Source organism: Cyprinodon tularosa, unplaced genomic scaffold (genome assembly GCF_016077235.1).
Source record: "Cyprinodon tularosa strain WSP-4 unplaced genomic scaffold, ASM1607723v1 ctg167, whole genome shotgun sequence".
Lineage (NCBI taxonomy): Eukaryota > Metazoa > Chordata > Actinopteri > Cyprinodontiformes > Cyprinodontidae > Cyprinodon > Cyprinodon tularosa.
This window is the reverse complement of record NW_024038504.1, coordinates 1650874-1665609: the sequence shown is the minus strand read 5'-3', so window position 1 is coordinate 1665609 and position 14736 is coordinate 1650874. Positions and strand designations below refer to the sequence as shown.

At 38.2% G+C, this 14736-nt stretch overlaps 2 protein-coding genes across 2 annotated transcripts; both read left to right on the top strand.

Moving 5' to 3' along the window:
- The first annotated feature begins 183 nt into the window (after positions 1-183).
- On the top strand, positions 184-5723 carry tor3a (torsin family 3, member A). Its single transcript, XM_038281115.1, has 6 exons — positions 184-530; positions 608-730; positions 2090-2355; positions 3036-3211; positions 3901-4025; positions 4156-5723. Exons 1-6 carry the CDS (start codon positions 365-367, stop codon positions 4401-4403), a joined length of 1104 nt encoding a protein of 367 aa, XP_038137043.1. The 5' UTR covers positions 184-364; the 3' UTR covers positions 4404-5723.
- Positions 5724-7434: 1711 nt separating this feature from the next.
- Positions 7435-13348, top strand: calr (calreticulin). The gene is made up of 9 exons (XM_038281116.1): positions 7435-7729; positions 8123-8224; positions 9027-9230; positions 9364-9458; positions 9600-9809; positions 9898-10011; positions 10557-10700; positions 11996-12088; positions 12189-13348. Exons 1-9 carry the CDS (start codon positions 7636-7638, stop codon positions 12417-12419), a joined length of 1287 nt encoding a protein of 428 aa, XP_038137044.1. The 5' UTR covers positions 7435-7635; the 3' UTR covers positions 12420-13348.
- Positions 13349-14736: the final 1388 nt, after the last annotated feature.

The window sequence follows — 14736 nt, the reverse complement described above, 5'->3', positions numbered from 1 at the left end:
TTTCCCATTCAAACAGAACAGTCTATAACAGGATAATTTATCTTTTAAAGAAAGTTGATCCTGCCAGTTTCCCCAAATGAGTGAAACATCAAAGCTGACATGTATAACCTGTTTATTTAGAAAATCAAATGAACAAAGATGGGATTTTATTTGAGAAAAGCCTTTTTTTTTTCTTCCTGTGGGTGGAGTCAGCCGGAACTGACGTAACGCGGTGCTTCCCGGACATCATTCCTAGCCGGTACGGTGGTGTGGGTGGAGACAGGACTCCCGCAGCGGCCCGTCACTGTCGGGTTTAAATAAATGGGGCCCAGGTTCCTCTGACCCATGTCTTCTTGGCCCTCGCGGCTCTCCGTCCAGATCCCCGATGATTTGGCGCTGGTTGCTCCCTTTGATCTGCGCCCTGTCCGCAGAGGCCGACTTCCTCAGCCTCGATAGCATTAGCAACGTCTCTACTTACTATTTCAACTACTTCTACTGTAACATCTGGGAGGGGGAGTGTCAGCCGCAGCAGGATGACTCCACACAGCAAGGTGAGCCTTAAACATGTGAATCGATGCTGTGATCGCTACAGCGTTATAAAGCGGCTGGTTTCTGTTTCTGCGTTCAGTTCCTGTTGGGGACCTGTGGCCGAGCTTTCCTCAGGACTACACCAGCCTGGTGCATCAGTGGTACTGCAGCCTGGGCCAGTGCTGTGAGTCTGGGGACTGCAGGATAACCAACAACATCACAGGTAGCTCATCACTCCTGTCTGCTTTCAACTGTCTGCCTCATCACTAAAGGCAGAAACATCTGGAATATAAGAGTTTTGCTTTTACACTGCATAACTGTGGGGTCCTCTGTGTTCCTTTTAAACTCTTACTGCTTTTTTATGTGAAGCACATTGGAAATATTTTTAGTTAAATGTGCTATATAAATAAAGTGGATTGAAGAGTTTCCATGACTGTCAATACAGCTGTTATAACAGCATCTCCAACCTTTGGCAGAATTAATTGTCCTCTTGCATTTTTGCAGAGCTCCCCTGGAGGTTATAGGCTTTTATTTTGTTAAAGGTATTTGATTTAGGATCTATTTGGAGTACCTTCTGCTTTTATGGGATCATTGTCCCATTTCTGGATCCAGCAATGTTTAATTGAAAAGCAGATTACCACATGTTGTGCTTCAGAATAATGGTGCTCAGATCCTGGTCCAAACGTATGGCCCTGCAGAAGCGGGCATGTCAGATGTATTTGCTAAAGATGCACCAATCGCTTGATTAATTTTCCCTTCATCAGACTAATCTAATACCTCAATTAACACAGATAATTCAGAGCTATGATGTATTGTATGGAGTAAAACAAAAAAAAGTGATTCTTATGAAACAGAATTAAGGATGATTTTGTTAATACATAGACATAATATTCAACTGATTTATTTAAGATAGACCTAAAACATGCTTTCATTTTAGAGAAAAACAGCTTCCTCCTACAGTTTTTTTAAACTTTCATAAAATTTAACATTACGTTTGCCCAAATGTCTGTTTTTACAGCGACAGTCACACTTACTGCTCTCTTGGTAATGAGGTGCATTAGATATATTAACCACCCAGCTGCCACTTTACCTCGAGAAAATCATGTGGAAGAAGGAAGAGATGGCTCCATTTTTCCATGACAGTAAATAGTGTCATGGAAAAATAGACTGTATATTTCTAGTCACCGCGTGTCATTCCAGCTTTATGAAATTTGGCTGGACGTATTGACTGTTTCCTGTGATCTCATTTTATAGTTGGTTTATTGTGGATTTATTGGTTTCTTATCTGTTTCAATGGTTTAAAAGGGTTATCAAGATGACTAATGTTCCTGTCATAATCTTATATTTGTTCAGGAAGCTTGATCAGGTTATGGTTATTTAAAGTGGTAGATTAAAAGTTACCAAAGATTTATCTGCACTGCATTTTACATTTCCAAAATCTGCAGGTAATAACATGCTTAGAAATATTAAAGGAAGTAGATTTCAAAGTTCTTTGATAAGAGTTTCTTTGTGTGAAAAATTAGATGTTTTACTGATGAAATGTCTGCAAACAGAATGCTGTATGTGTAATCCTCCCACTCAGGTTTGGCCAAGGACCTCCAGACGAAGCTCCATGGGCAGCACCTGGTCCAGTCCGTGGTTCTTAAAGCAATCCAGGGTTTTATCATCAACCCAGAGTCCAACAAGCCCCTGACGCTCTCCTTCCACGGCTGTACAGGAACGGGCAAGAACTATGTGGCCCGTATCATCGCTGACAACCTCTACCGGGATGGGGTGAAGAGCGAGTGCGTCCGTCTGTTTATCGCTCCGTTCCACTTCCCGCACGCCAGACTCTTGGAAACATACAAGGTAAGACATGCAGGAACCCACGGAGCTGGACGCCGTGTTCCGGGAACATGTTAAACGTGTTCGTGGGTCGGTTGCCTTGCTTAATCAGATGTTTAGTCTGCATTTTGTAACCCAGCTCTCTGCCGATAACGGCCACCATCTGGGCTGATGCTTCTGATCAAATATTGATGCTCCAACACCACAGGTATACATGGATTTTTGGAACTTGGAACAAGCCCAACTAGGCCACAATGGCCCAGATGGGCTCATCGTTTTTTTTTACACAATCACTCTTGTAAAACTGGCGTTTACATAGCGGAGTTACAGACACGTAAAGTACACAGAAAAGCTTTTTTTGGATCTGTAAAAAAAGAGATTCTTTACTGATGAGCTTCTGCTCTTTTTTTATTTTGGAGGACACAACAATAGAAAAGGATAAAATTTTATTCCATGAGTTAGTAAAAAAAAAAAAAAAAAAATTTTCTTTCGGTTCCTTGTTTTTTTCTGGCTTAGCAAAAAATGTTTAGATGTTTTAAGTATCACATATCATATTATTTATGTTTATAATTTAATTCCTTCGCATATTTTCTATATAATACATTTTTCTGTTAGTTTTTTCAACATCTGTCCTGTTTGCCCTGTAAATAAACTTCGAATGATGGGTGTGAGATATTAGATCTGCTGCCCTTCACTGGTTTCAGGGTCAGCTGAGGGAGGCCATCCGAGACCTGGTGCTGCGCTGCCCACAGACTCTGTTCATCTTCGATGAGGCTGAAAAGCTCCACCCAGGCCTCATCGATGCCATCAAGCCCTTCATGGATCATTATGACAACGTAGATGGGGTCAGCTACCGTAGGGCCATCTTCATCTTCCTCAGGTTGGAGCATCAATCTAAGGAACTTATGTTTCATTTTTGAAGGATTGGTTTGTTTTCACTACTTTGTGTTGAAAATCCTCCAAATCTGACAAATCTAGAAGATATTCCTGCCTTCTGTGTTTGCTTCCTTTTTTTGTTTATTATCTGAAAACATGTCCTCCCGTTTCCAAAATAATCATGGAGTAACACCTCTGGATAGGCGAAATGAATAATCCAACTTAATAATATAAGAAACTATTCTAAAACTATAAAAAATCTATTTAGTTTGGCATCCATATATTTATTTTGGTCAGCTTTGTAGCTTCCTCCAGGGGTCCATGTGGAGCCCAAAAATTGTTAACATTTGAAATTAATAATCCAGGCAAAAATTTTAGAATATTTAAAGTTAACCATTTTTTTTTTTTTTTGACTGGGTATTTCTTTTCAGGGATGATGGAAAAACATAGCTTTAGGATATAACATTAAAAAGATACTACACTAACTTAACCCTTAAAGTTAGATGAATTGTGATATGAAATGAAACCAATCTTCAAACACACCTGGAAAAGGACGTGTATAATAGAATGTCAGCAGAACAATTGTTTTAATTACAGGTGATTAAATAAAGTACAGCTTCTGAGTTTTGTTTTAACTCTGCTAAACATTGCACAGATTGTGCTGTTATGTGACATGTCACTGCTTCACTACAGCAATATCGGCGGTGCAACAATTAATGACGTGGCGCTGGACTTCTGGCACTCGGGTCAGAACCGGGAGGACATTGGTATGGAGGACCTGGAGCATCGACTTCGAGCTGAAACTATGGAAACACAAGGTACGAAGCTGAAGCTGTCAGATGCTAGTTTGCACCTGGTAAACCCTGCTGTTCTGTAGGTTTTTTAAAGCTAAAGTCAAATCTTTAATCTGCTTTAGTCAGTCGATTTTATTCTCTCTCTCTCCTCCAGGGGGCTTTGCTCAGAGTGAGCTAATGTCCAACCATCTGATTGACTTCTTTGTGCCTTTTTTGCCTCTGGAGTACCGCCATGTTAAGCTCTGTGCGCAGGATGCTTACGCAGCACGGGGTCTGGAGGCAGATGAAGCAACTCTAGATGAGGTCGCCAAGGCAATGCTGTATGTGCCCAAAGAGGAGAGACTCTTCTCAGCCCAAGGATGCAAGTCCATCCCTCAGAGGATCAACTTCTTTCTCCCGTAGAAGGGGAGAAAGACTCATCGGCCCGGTGGGGAGGTCCTCATTGGTTTTTCCAGTCCATCTGCAGACAGAGCCATCGAGTGTTCTCCTTTGCTCGTTTCTGCGCACTAACCCCCTCCCCATTCAGACGCGTACACACCGTGTCTGACCGGGTCCCCCCGGAGATGGCCAGGCACCAGCGGAGGTTGTGGATGAGAGGAGCGTGAGCCCCCCTGCAGGGCATATCAGCGATATTAAAAACATGGAGGCTTGGACTGAGCTCTCACAGTGTCCAATTGAAGATCTGTGATGTGAAATGCTACCTGTCATTAAGCTCTCTATTTAAGATTCTTTTCTGCACAATTACAAGTTGTGCTATTTTTTTAAAATGTTTTATAAATCCATGTGTTACATTTGCATAGCAAATATTGTCCCCTTGACACCTTTTATTTATTGATATTATTTGTGCCATAGTTAAACTTTTTTACTGTGCCATGTGCTGTTTGTGGATCTGTTTTAAAGCAGACATGAGATCATGTTGTATTTTACTGTTCTTGTCTAAGATGAATGCACCACCATTTAATGCATTAGTAGACATGCATGCCGGATCCCACCTATCAATTCTTTAGAATTTCTTTTCCTACTTTCACACACAATTATTACATTCAATGTCTGCACAGAGTGAGATCATGCTGATGAATGAACAGCTATTCACAAAGTAACATGGCTGACATTGAAAAAACGGTTGTGTAAATGTTACTGGAAAATGTTACTGGACATTTGTGAGGCCATGTTTGCACGTTGTGAAGAATCTATATGACGGTAAATGTATTTTTCTTTTAAAAACAAACTGTGATGTGTTTTTAATGTGCATAATTCCTACTATTTTGTTAACATATTTCCACTCTGATCCATTCTTCTGGGAAAATGTAAAGATTTTGTTGATTGAAGTTCAAATCAGCTCACATCTCATGAGCCAATGATAAATGAAACAGTAAAATATTTATATTGCTTCAGATTTGGATGCTAGTCTGGTTTACTGTCTGAATGGATTTCTTTCTTCTATCAAACTTCTATCTAACTCATTTTTTTCCACATACACACTCAATCCATTTACAATAAAGAGAGTATCTATCAAATATCAACAGCATGACTTAAAGTTATCCCTGTGGTTACTTCAGCCACATTATTACATATAGTTTCTGTTCCTGTTTCTTCTCATTGCGTCTTTTATTTTAGTTTTTTTAGATTTTGCAAAGTTTACACTAATTGCAAGCTTTAATCGTTTTACTGGGATATGATAGATCAACGCAAAGTGGTGCAAATAAAAATAAACTTGTTAATTAAAAAAATAAAATCTGACCAATGAGTCATGAAGTTATATTTAGCCTCTTTTACTTTTGTTTCCAAATCAGTTGTGGTTCAAATAACTCTCTGAAGGAATCTAACTCAGCAATTTTACGATTATAATTCAATCTGCATAATTATTTCTGTTTATTTTTTTAACGTTTCAATTCTTCTCTGAGAATGTTAGAGAGCAAAACAAATTATGATGACCAGACCAGGAAACCCAGCAGACAGATAACTATTTGATGTGAATGCTGCTACAAGTCCATTAATGAGAAACGCTGAGTTTATTCATAGCTCCACAAAATAGTTGCAGTTTTAAAAATGTAAATTCCCCCCCTTTTTTTCCCCCTTCAAACTATTAGGCAAGTAATTGTGCAGTGATAACGTTTTGCTCTTCACGTTTTCCCTCAAACAGCTTAATTTCCTCAGCTGAACAAAAAATCCAGGTGGGATCCAACCTCTGCTCTCAACAAAAATCCATTAGCCAGTTTTCTGGTATAGGTTACGTACCCTTGCTACAAATTGAGTGGATGTATGCAGTACTTAGATTTTTAAGACTTCATATCTTAGAATGAATGCAAATGTGATAACCACCATTGAGAATTACCATAAGATTTTGTGTTATCCTGAAATTTCCAAATCTAAACTAAAAACATATATACAAATGAAATACCCACAGTGTTCACCTGGACAACAGACTGAAGGGAAGAAGGGGTTGGGTTGACAATAAATAGCCTCAGTGCCCCAGTGTCTGCAGCAAGATGCTGGATGTGTGGGATTTTTCCATCATCATCAGTTGGACTATCAGCATCAGAGCAAATTACTTAGTTCAGGGAACTTTTTTTGGAGCTGATTTTACCAACATAAATTCTTTATAAAATAAAGAACACTATAAAGAACGCTAAACATCAGAATGTCAGAGGCCTCTTCAGACTGCTGTAAAACAGATTGCTACAGGGGATTATTAAATCCAACAGCCATAGAAAAGCAACTTATCTAAAGCATCTAAAGCACCCTAAGAGTTACTGCAACAATCAACAGTAAAGAACAGTCCAAATTTGTTTGTTTTGTTAAATCCCCAAATAGATTTATATTCCATTTGTTTTTTATTCAATTCAAGAATACTTTTATTAATCAGTTTTTTTTTTTTTTTTTGGATTTATTTTGGAATTTAAAAAGTATTCTTGAATTGAATTTTTAAAAAGACTTGATCCGAATAAATATGAATGAGATGCATTTATGCAGAACACTGATATTCAAATTCAATCATTTAAACAAGTAACAGGATATGGCTTTGTTTCAAGACATATTTGCATAAATCTGTAAAAGCAAACAGATTTTACTGCTCTGACAAAAAACAAAAAAACGTTTGAGTCTGACATTATTGTCTCTGTAAGGGGCCCTGAGATGATTTGAATTATGATTAGACGCTGTATAAATAAACTGAATTGACTAGATCTAACTGTTGATTTTACATCCCGGATAATTTATCTCGGTTTATTCTTTGTTGGTTATTCTAGTAGGGAGTTCCACGTCTTCCACCCATATGTCTTTTTTTTTTCCTTCAGCCATGTGATCCACACAGGAGCATCATTCTTGGGGCGTGTATCAGGCAAACGCGTGGTCTTTTCCTATTGGCTACAGACTTATTCTCTCTTCTCCGATTGGTTTGAAGCCGCGAGTGTGGTTTTCAGCCGCTGACCAATCAGATTCAGACATCTGTTCCGAGCAGAGAGGAGAGCGGCTGGTTCTCCTCGGCGGCTCTGCGCTCTAATATGATTGTATGAGAAAGACGGGACCGATAATATAGATATATATTGCAGATAAGGCAGAAATATCCATTCAGGCGGGCAAATTAAATATTTTTAAGATTTATTGCGGACGGAGAGATATTTAGCTCCTAACCATGAGCGGGCTGTCGCTGGTTTTGATGGCCGTGTTTGCCGTCTCCATCCTGGCAGAGTCCTCGGTCTATTTCCGAGAGCAGTTCGAGGATGGTGGTGAGAATGTACCTTTTTCTTATCAATTTCTAGTGAATGTTCATCCTGTGCACCTTTCAACTGCTCTAGCAGAAAATAATGCATGCATGTAATTTCAGATTTTTTTAAACACAATATGCATGCATCATCTGGTCATCAGGGTAAATGCCATTTAGTTTTATAAGATAATCTTGGAGCTCCTACTTCTTCCTTCAGCTATAGTCCATCTGTTTGCTACCCCCAGCTGTCATCAAAACTGCCCCCACCCCTGCTGCATACCCCCACCATGCTCAATTTCTCCTCACAGTAAAGAGCACCTGCACTGATTTTTATCCTCATCAGCATGAGCACAGGTGCACCATCCTGATGAATGTTGAAGCTAAGTATTTTTTATTTTATTTTTGTCCTGTGCAGATGCCTGGAATAGTCGCTGGATGGAATCCAAGCACAAGTCAGACTATGGCAAGTTTGTCCTGACTGCAGGGAAGTTCTATGGAGATGCAGAGATGAACAAAGGTGGGTGGAAAGGAGCCACACTTTGACTAAGGGGTTTGTCTTTTAAATATAAGCAATATATGAAGCAGTTTTCATCATCCACGAATAGTAAGCAGTGGTGGTTCTTTTATGAATGGAGCTCTGGGTGAGCCACACACTCCTGCTTCCCCAAATTAAATCCATTTGGTAATTTAGGAAAAAACAGAAAGCTTTTCAGTTATAGTACATTTAAACACAATTTTAAAAGAGAAATGTCAAGGCTTATATAGCTTATTTTATTTAGACAAAAGAAATGTTGCTTAGAAAAGTTAACATATTGATTCATACTGGTTTATTATTGTTACGTCACTTTTCCATGCTTTGAAAGTTTTTTTTCCTAATGGGAAATTTAAACAAAACAGCAAATTTTTGTCCATCTTCTACTGTAGTAGGTATTTGTCTTTCATACAGCTCACTTGGCAGTGTGCAGCAAAACCACTGAATTATTAGTTTCATTAAAAGAATTTGAAACTGTCGCAATGGTTTGACAGAAAACATATTTTCATCTTCTTACTGCTTTTTGTTGCTACCAGTGCTTAGCGACGGCTGTGGCAGTTTTTTTTTTTTTTTTTTATGTTCTTTAGATAGTCAAACATTTATTTTTTTATTTTGTTTGTCCTGTAAGCAGGTCTAAAAGTTTATCATTATGGTACTGTCAACCTTTTTGCTTATATTGCAGTATAATTTTTCTGTTCGTTACTTCCCATACATGACTTTAAGTATCAGGCTGTTAAAGTCTTCCTCAGCTGGGATCTTCCACGTGACGATTCTTTTCTTACCGCAGGTCTGCAGACGAGCCAGGATGCCCGCTTTTATGCTTTGTCAGCCCGTTTCGATGACTTCAGTAACAAAGGCGAGTCTCTAGTCATCCAGTTCACTGTGAAACACGAGCAGAACATCGACTGTGGCGGAGGCTACATCAAACTGTTTCCCTCTCAGCTCAATCAGGATGACATGCATGGAGACTCTGTCTACAACATCATGTTTGGTGAGACTCCACTGGTTACATTTCTAGTAAAGAGAAAATCTGTTTGGGTTTTTTACTGTATTTTGATAGAATGCTCAATTTTAAATAGCTTAAAACTTTATATTTTTGTTAATTGGTCTGGTATCTTCTGCAGGTCCTGATATTTGTGGCCCAGGAACAAAGAAAGTTCATGTGATCTTCAACTACAAAGGCAAAAACCATTTGATTAACAAGGATATCAGGTGCAAGGTATGTAATGTGTAGTTTCTCTAAACATATTGTGGGGAAAGTGAATTATTGTGATAAGTACATTGTAATAAAGGAGATCATTTGGTGAATGTTTGTTTTTTTCTATCTAGTTCTTAACATCTGCTGCTGTTCTGCTTACAGGATGATGAGTACACCCATTTGTACACGCTGATTGTCAACCCAGACAACACGTATGAGGTGAAGATCAACAACAAGAAGGTCGAGTCTGGCAACCTGGAGGATGACTGGGACTTTCTGCCTCCCAAAAAAATCAAGGACCCCAATGCCAAAAAGCCAGAGGACTGGGATGACAGGGAGAAAATTCCAGACCCGGAGGATAAGAAGCCTGAGGTTAGTCGGATATTTCCGTCCACTCTATAACTCAGGATATAGTTTAGTAAAATTAAATTGTTCTAATGTCTTTATCGTTTTTTTTAAGGATTGGGACAAGCCTGAGAATATCCCAGATCCTGATGCCAAAAAGCCTGACGACTGGGATGATGAGATGGATGGAGAGTGGGAGCCCCCCATGATTACCAACCCTGACTACAAGGTCAGATATTCACTATGTCTTTGTAATATTTTGTTCCTTCCCATGTATTATATTATTAGCGCTGAAACTCTTTATGGGGTAAATTGTCATCATTATTGAAATATTTGTCAACTATTTTAACAATTCATTCATTGTAACTGCAGTATAGAGACTCTAAAACATGTCTTTAATGGACTTATAGCAGTAATTATTCAAAAAAAAAACTAAACAAAAAAACAACATAAACAAAACCTTTTACATTGAAGAGGAAGCGCCTTTCATTTTGTCCGTCAGTATACTCTTTCCAGGACTTAAGTGGAATAGTTTTAGTTTCACCTCGTTAAAATTCTGTTAAAGGTCTTTTCTAAGGTACCATTTGTTATCTGAATATTAATCTAAAAAATAATCAACAGATTAACCAATTGACTAATTAATCATCAGTTTCGGACCTAATAACTAATAATTAAAGTCTCTTTCTGACATTTTCTCTAAATGGTTTCATGTTTTTATTTATTTTGACATAATCCACATTGTGTGTTTTTGTTTTAATTTTTCTTTGCTTGCAGGGTGAGTGGAAACCAAGAGAGATTGATAACCCTGCATACAAAGGCAAATGGGTCCACCCTGAGATTGACAATCCAGAATACACAGCCGACCCAGAGATCTACAAATATGACAGCATCGGCGTGATCGGGCTGGACCTGTGGCAGGTGGGTTACATCCAGTCCCCTATAACATTACAACAGCTAAATTAGGATTTGTCATGTTGTACACAGAGTGTATACAAAACAAAATTTTGTTTTGTACATCTCTCATGACATTTCCATTCCTTAAAGTGCAGTAGTGATCAAATGTAAACAGTGTGGGAGAAAAAACATGGTGCAAAAAACCCCATTGATATGGAAGTACAGAGGATTAATAATCAGTTCTTGTATGTTCCACGTTTGGACAATCATCAATACTTTTGACTGAGAGGGGGACTTATGGGAAGAGAAAAAAGTTAATTGATTCCCAACCAGGGGTCCTCTTACCCCAATTGCATTGCAAGGGGTGCGTGCAAATATTTTATTTCTTAGGTAGCAAAATAAAATAGGACTGGGATCTGTTTGCATTGTGAAGATCCAGTTGACAAATTAAACAAGCTTTCATCAACCAAAAAGTAAGTTTTTCTTTGAGTTTACCTTCGGTTGTGACACGCATCAAACCAAGAAGAGGAACAGACTGGAAGGAAAGAACAGCCTGGTTTCTGCTGTTTTCCACACTGAGCTATCAGAGCTCAAAGCAGCTCAGGGGTCTTGATGAAAACAAATAAAACTATTTAAGTCAGTCTGACTATAATTTGTTCCCAATTCATCAAATTTTGATGTGATTATAAGGGAGTTACGAAGACTAGCTTTAATTTTATAAATAAAGGTTTATAATAGGGTTTTATTTTTTATTTATTTCGATTCCTTACTAACTTACAGGCAACATATTTATTTTAATTTGATATGGAAAGAATAAAATGCTTAAAAATTAAATTCTTATTAGCTCTGATTTCATCCTGTAAGCCACAACATAGTAATAAGCACAGATTTGCATGCATGCATGCAGCATTTGGGGAGTTGCCATGGAAATAACCTTTGTTATTGTCAATCCATTCATCTTTATTCTTCTGTTCATCCATATATCCAGCTTGTTGTCGCTCCATCAAGTCATCCCATCAATCTATCCGTCTATTCATTCCTTTGTCCTTCTGTCCTGATAGTCTCAGCTGTTAGCACTATTTTAATTCTCACCACAGTATAAACATTTATATAATATCAATATATTTGTATTTATACTTTAAAACTTGTTAGAAAAAGACACATAAAGCTTTACTTTGGAAAAAAAAAAAATCGCAAACTCTTAAATTCAGCACCAAAGGATTCAAAGCTGAAAAGAATAGATGATTTGGAAATTAATATAATAGTTTATTGAAAGATTTAGACTTTTTGCACTGACTAACTTGTTTTTTTTTTTAAAGGTGAAATCTGGGACCATTTTTGACAACTTCCTTATCACCAATGATCCTAAACTGGCTGAAGAAGTTGGCAACGAAACCTGGGGTAAAACTAAGGTATGCTCCTAGTATAATGCCTCCTCTCTGCTTGCCAACGTTTAATTTCTATCAGTTTTGGATGTTTATTTATTTTTTTATTGTGCATTTCCTTTTTCAGGATGGTGAGAGGACGATGAAGGAAAGCCAAGAGGAAGAGGAGAGGAAGAAGCGAGAGGAGGAGGATAAGAACAGGAAAGATGACGCGAAGGACGATGAGGAGGAAGAGGATGAGAAGGATGACGAGGAAGAGGACGAAGAAGACGAGGAGGAAGAGGGCGAGGAACCAGAAGAGGAGGGGGAAGAGGAAGACGATGAAGGCACAGACTCTCAACTCAAGGATGAGTTATAAAACTCAGGAACTGCTCAGTTTGTTGGATGATGTTGAATAGAGACAGAGATGAAAGACTGTCACCTTTTGGGAAGGGGGAGGGGCTGGGCGGGGATGGACTTTTTATTTGTTTACAAAACAAAAGGGATAGGTCAATAAGGGCAATTACTGTTGTTTCCTGTTTCATTGAGCCACTACTGCTACCAATAACATAATTATTGTTATATAAATTGGAATAATAGATACAATCCGCTGAAAAAAAAAAAACTGATTAGTAATGATAAAGCTGCAAGTTGTGCTCAGCAGAAGTGTGTAAACTATCATTTGTTCAATGATAAATAGTTGATGTGAAGCTTTGACAGGAAAATATATTTAGTGTGTGGATGGTGCCATGAAAATGTTTTGTGTACCTCATGTGCTTTGTGTGTTCTTGGTTTTTGTAAATGTTTTACACTAATTCATGTCTGTCTGGAAGGATTTGGTTGAGTTGATCATTTTCACCTAAGCTATATGTTCTTTCACGTTAAATTAAAACAAGGTTTAATGGGAACCAACATCAGCACTAAGAGTTTGAATTTCAGAGCCTGTCCTGAACAGCCGTCCAGATGCGGCTGGTTTAGAATAAAGCCCCTTCCATGGTTTTATAACCTCCATAGTGCACATTCTGTAGTCTTGTGTTTACAATAAGCCACACATAAGAGTTAGTTGTTCATCAGAGTTACTCCTGTAGCAGTTAATCATCTGATCATATGGTACCCAAATAAGGGTTTAACTAGTTTTATCCTGCCTGGTTTCAGTTCTTCTGCACTGCTGTACGCCAGCACACCATCCCAAACACTCATCAATGCTCCTTTTGTAAATCAGATTTTTCTACCAATGGTAAGAAATGAATTGAGGGGGAGGAAATTTTTACGTTGCTGTGCAAATAAAAACAATCTGAACAAATCAAACTGATATGCATTTATGTGTAATTGTTACATGCTTTTTATCTAGATGCTGTTAGAATTGGGACCTCTACATTTTTTGTAGTCGTCAATATGCTGGTGAAGATTCTCAGTGATCCAGGTCATAGTGATTCCAAAAAAGTAAAAAACAATCCACTGGACTTTGTTTTCAAGATTGAAGATGTTTCGCTTCCCATCCAGGAAGCTTTTTAAATTAAAAAAGAATTAGGGTTGAGTTCCAAACTTTATAGAGTGGACCAAAGCAAAGCCTTGTTTTGTCTTACGCTGCTGAAGATTCTTAGTCATCCAGGTCATAGTCATTCCAAAAAAGTAAAAAAAAAAAAAATCCACTGGACTTTGAAGACTTTCTGCTTCCCATCCAGGAAGGTTTTTCAATTCAAAATGTTTTGTCCTAGAAAACATGCAAATAGAATCGGAAGAATGGATATGCCCCTTAGGAATGGGGAGTTGTATAGATCTTTGTTAGCCTGCAATACCTGATACTGGTCTATGCCTCTAAAAAGGGAGTTGTTAGGGTCATTGTTGGCCAGGCTGACCAGGTGAGATGTTTTAGTCCCCTGCATAGTGATGGGGGATGAGATGTTAGCAGGAAGGAATCAACTCTATTGCTGCATTGTAGGTTTTTTAAGGTGAAACCTGAGTCCAACCCCTCTGAGTTTGGGTTTTCTCTCTAAACATAAACGGTTTCCTTCACGCCCCTCTCAAACCACCTGTTTTCTTTGTCCAAAAATGTGAACATTCTGGTCCTCAAAATAATGTCTGTCCATAAGGTGTAGATGTACCGCAAAGAGATCTCTCTCCTGTGTGGAGCCATGCATCTGTGGAAAGGTCGTTTGGTTTTTCCAATATAAACATCTGAGCATTCCTTACTGAATTGAACCGTTTACACCATTCTGCTCATGTTGGGTCAAAACCCTCAGACCTAATGGATGGGAAGCAAAATGCCTTCAAACTTGGAAATAAAGTACAGTGGATTTATTTATTTATTTTTTTGCAGTAGCTGTCAATATTGACAGATTTTTATTTTATTTTTTTATGATTACAATATATTTGAGAAAGCTAACTGGTTGATTGAAATGATTAGAAGTAACAATTTATTTTCTTTCCATTATAAATCACATTGTTGCTTCACTCCGGGAAATATGTTAAGTACTTTGCTTTCAGTAAGTCGCATTTAAAAAAATCCGAGTTACATTTACAAAAAACATGTATCCCTACATCAGCTGCACAAGTCTATACCGTTTTGGCCAAAACAGTATAGATTTGAGTGGCAGTTACTACAAATATGATGTAAGTAATAGCACTGCTAAGCCAAACTGCTAAAAACTGGTCTTTTGAACAAGATTAGATAGCTGTATTCCAATTGACTCTCT

What these genes read in the sequence shown, in the direction of transcription:
- calr (XM_038281116.1), top strand. Translation starts at nt 7,636, where the DNA reads ATGAGCGGGCTGTCGCTGGTTTTGATGGCCGTGTTTGCCGTCTCCATC. An exon ending in CGGAGGATAAGAAGCCTGAG is followed by an intron (nt 9,810 to 9,897) that starts GTTAGTCGGATA and finishes GTTTTTTTTAAG; the next exon opens with GATTGGGACAAGCCTGAGAA. An exon ending in TTACCAACCCTGACTACAAG is followed by an intron (nt 10,012 to 10,556) that starts GTCAGATATTCA and finishes CTTTGCTTGCAG; the next exon opens with GGTGAGTGGAAACCAAGAGA.
- tor3a (XM_038281115.1), top strand. Translation starts at nt 365, where the DNA reads ATGATTTGGCGCTGGTTGCTCCCTTTGATCTGCGCCCTGTCCGCAGAG. An exon ending in GATAACCAACAACATCACAG is followed by an intron (nt 731 to 2,089) that starts GTAGCTCATCAC and finishes CCTCCCACTCAG; the next exon opens with GTTTGGCCAAGGACCTCCAG. An exon ending in GACTCTTGGAAACATACAAG is followed by an intron (nt 2,356 to 3,035) that starts GTAAGACATGCA and finishes CACTGGTTTCAG; the next exon opens with GGTCAGCTGAGGGAGGCCAT.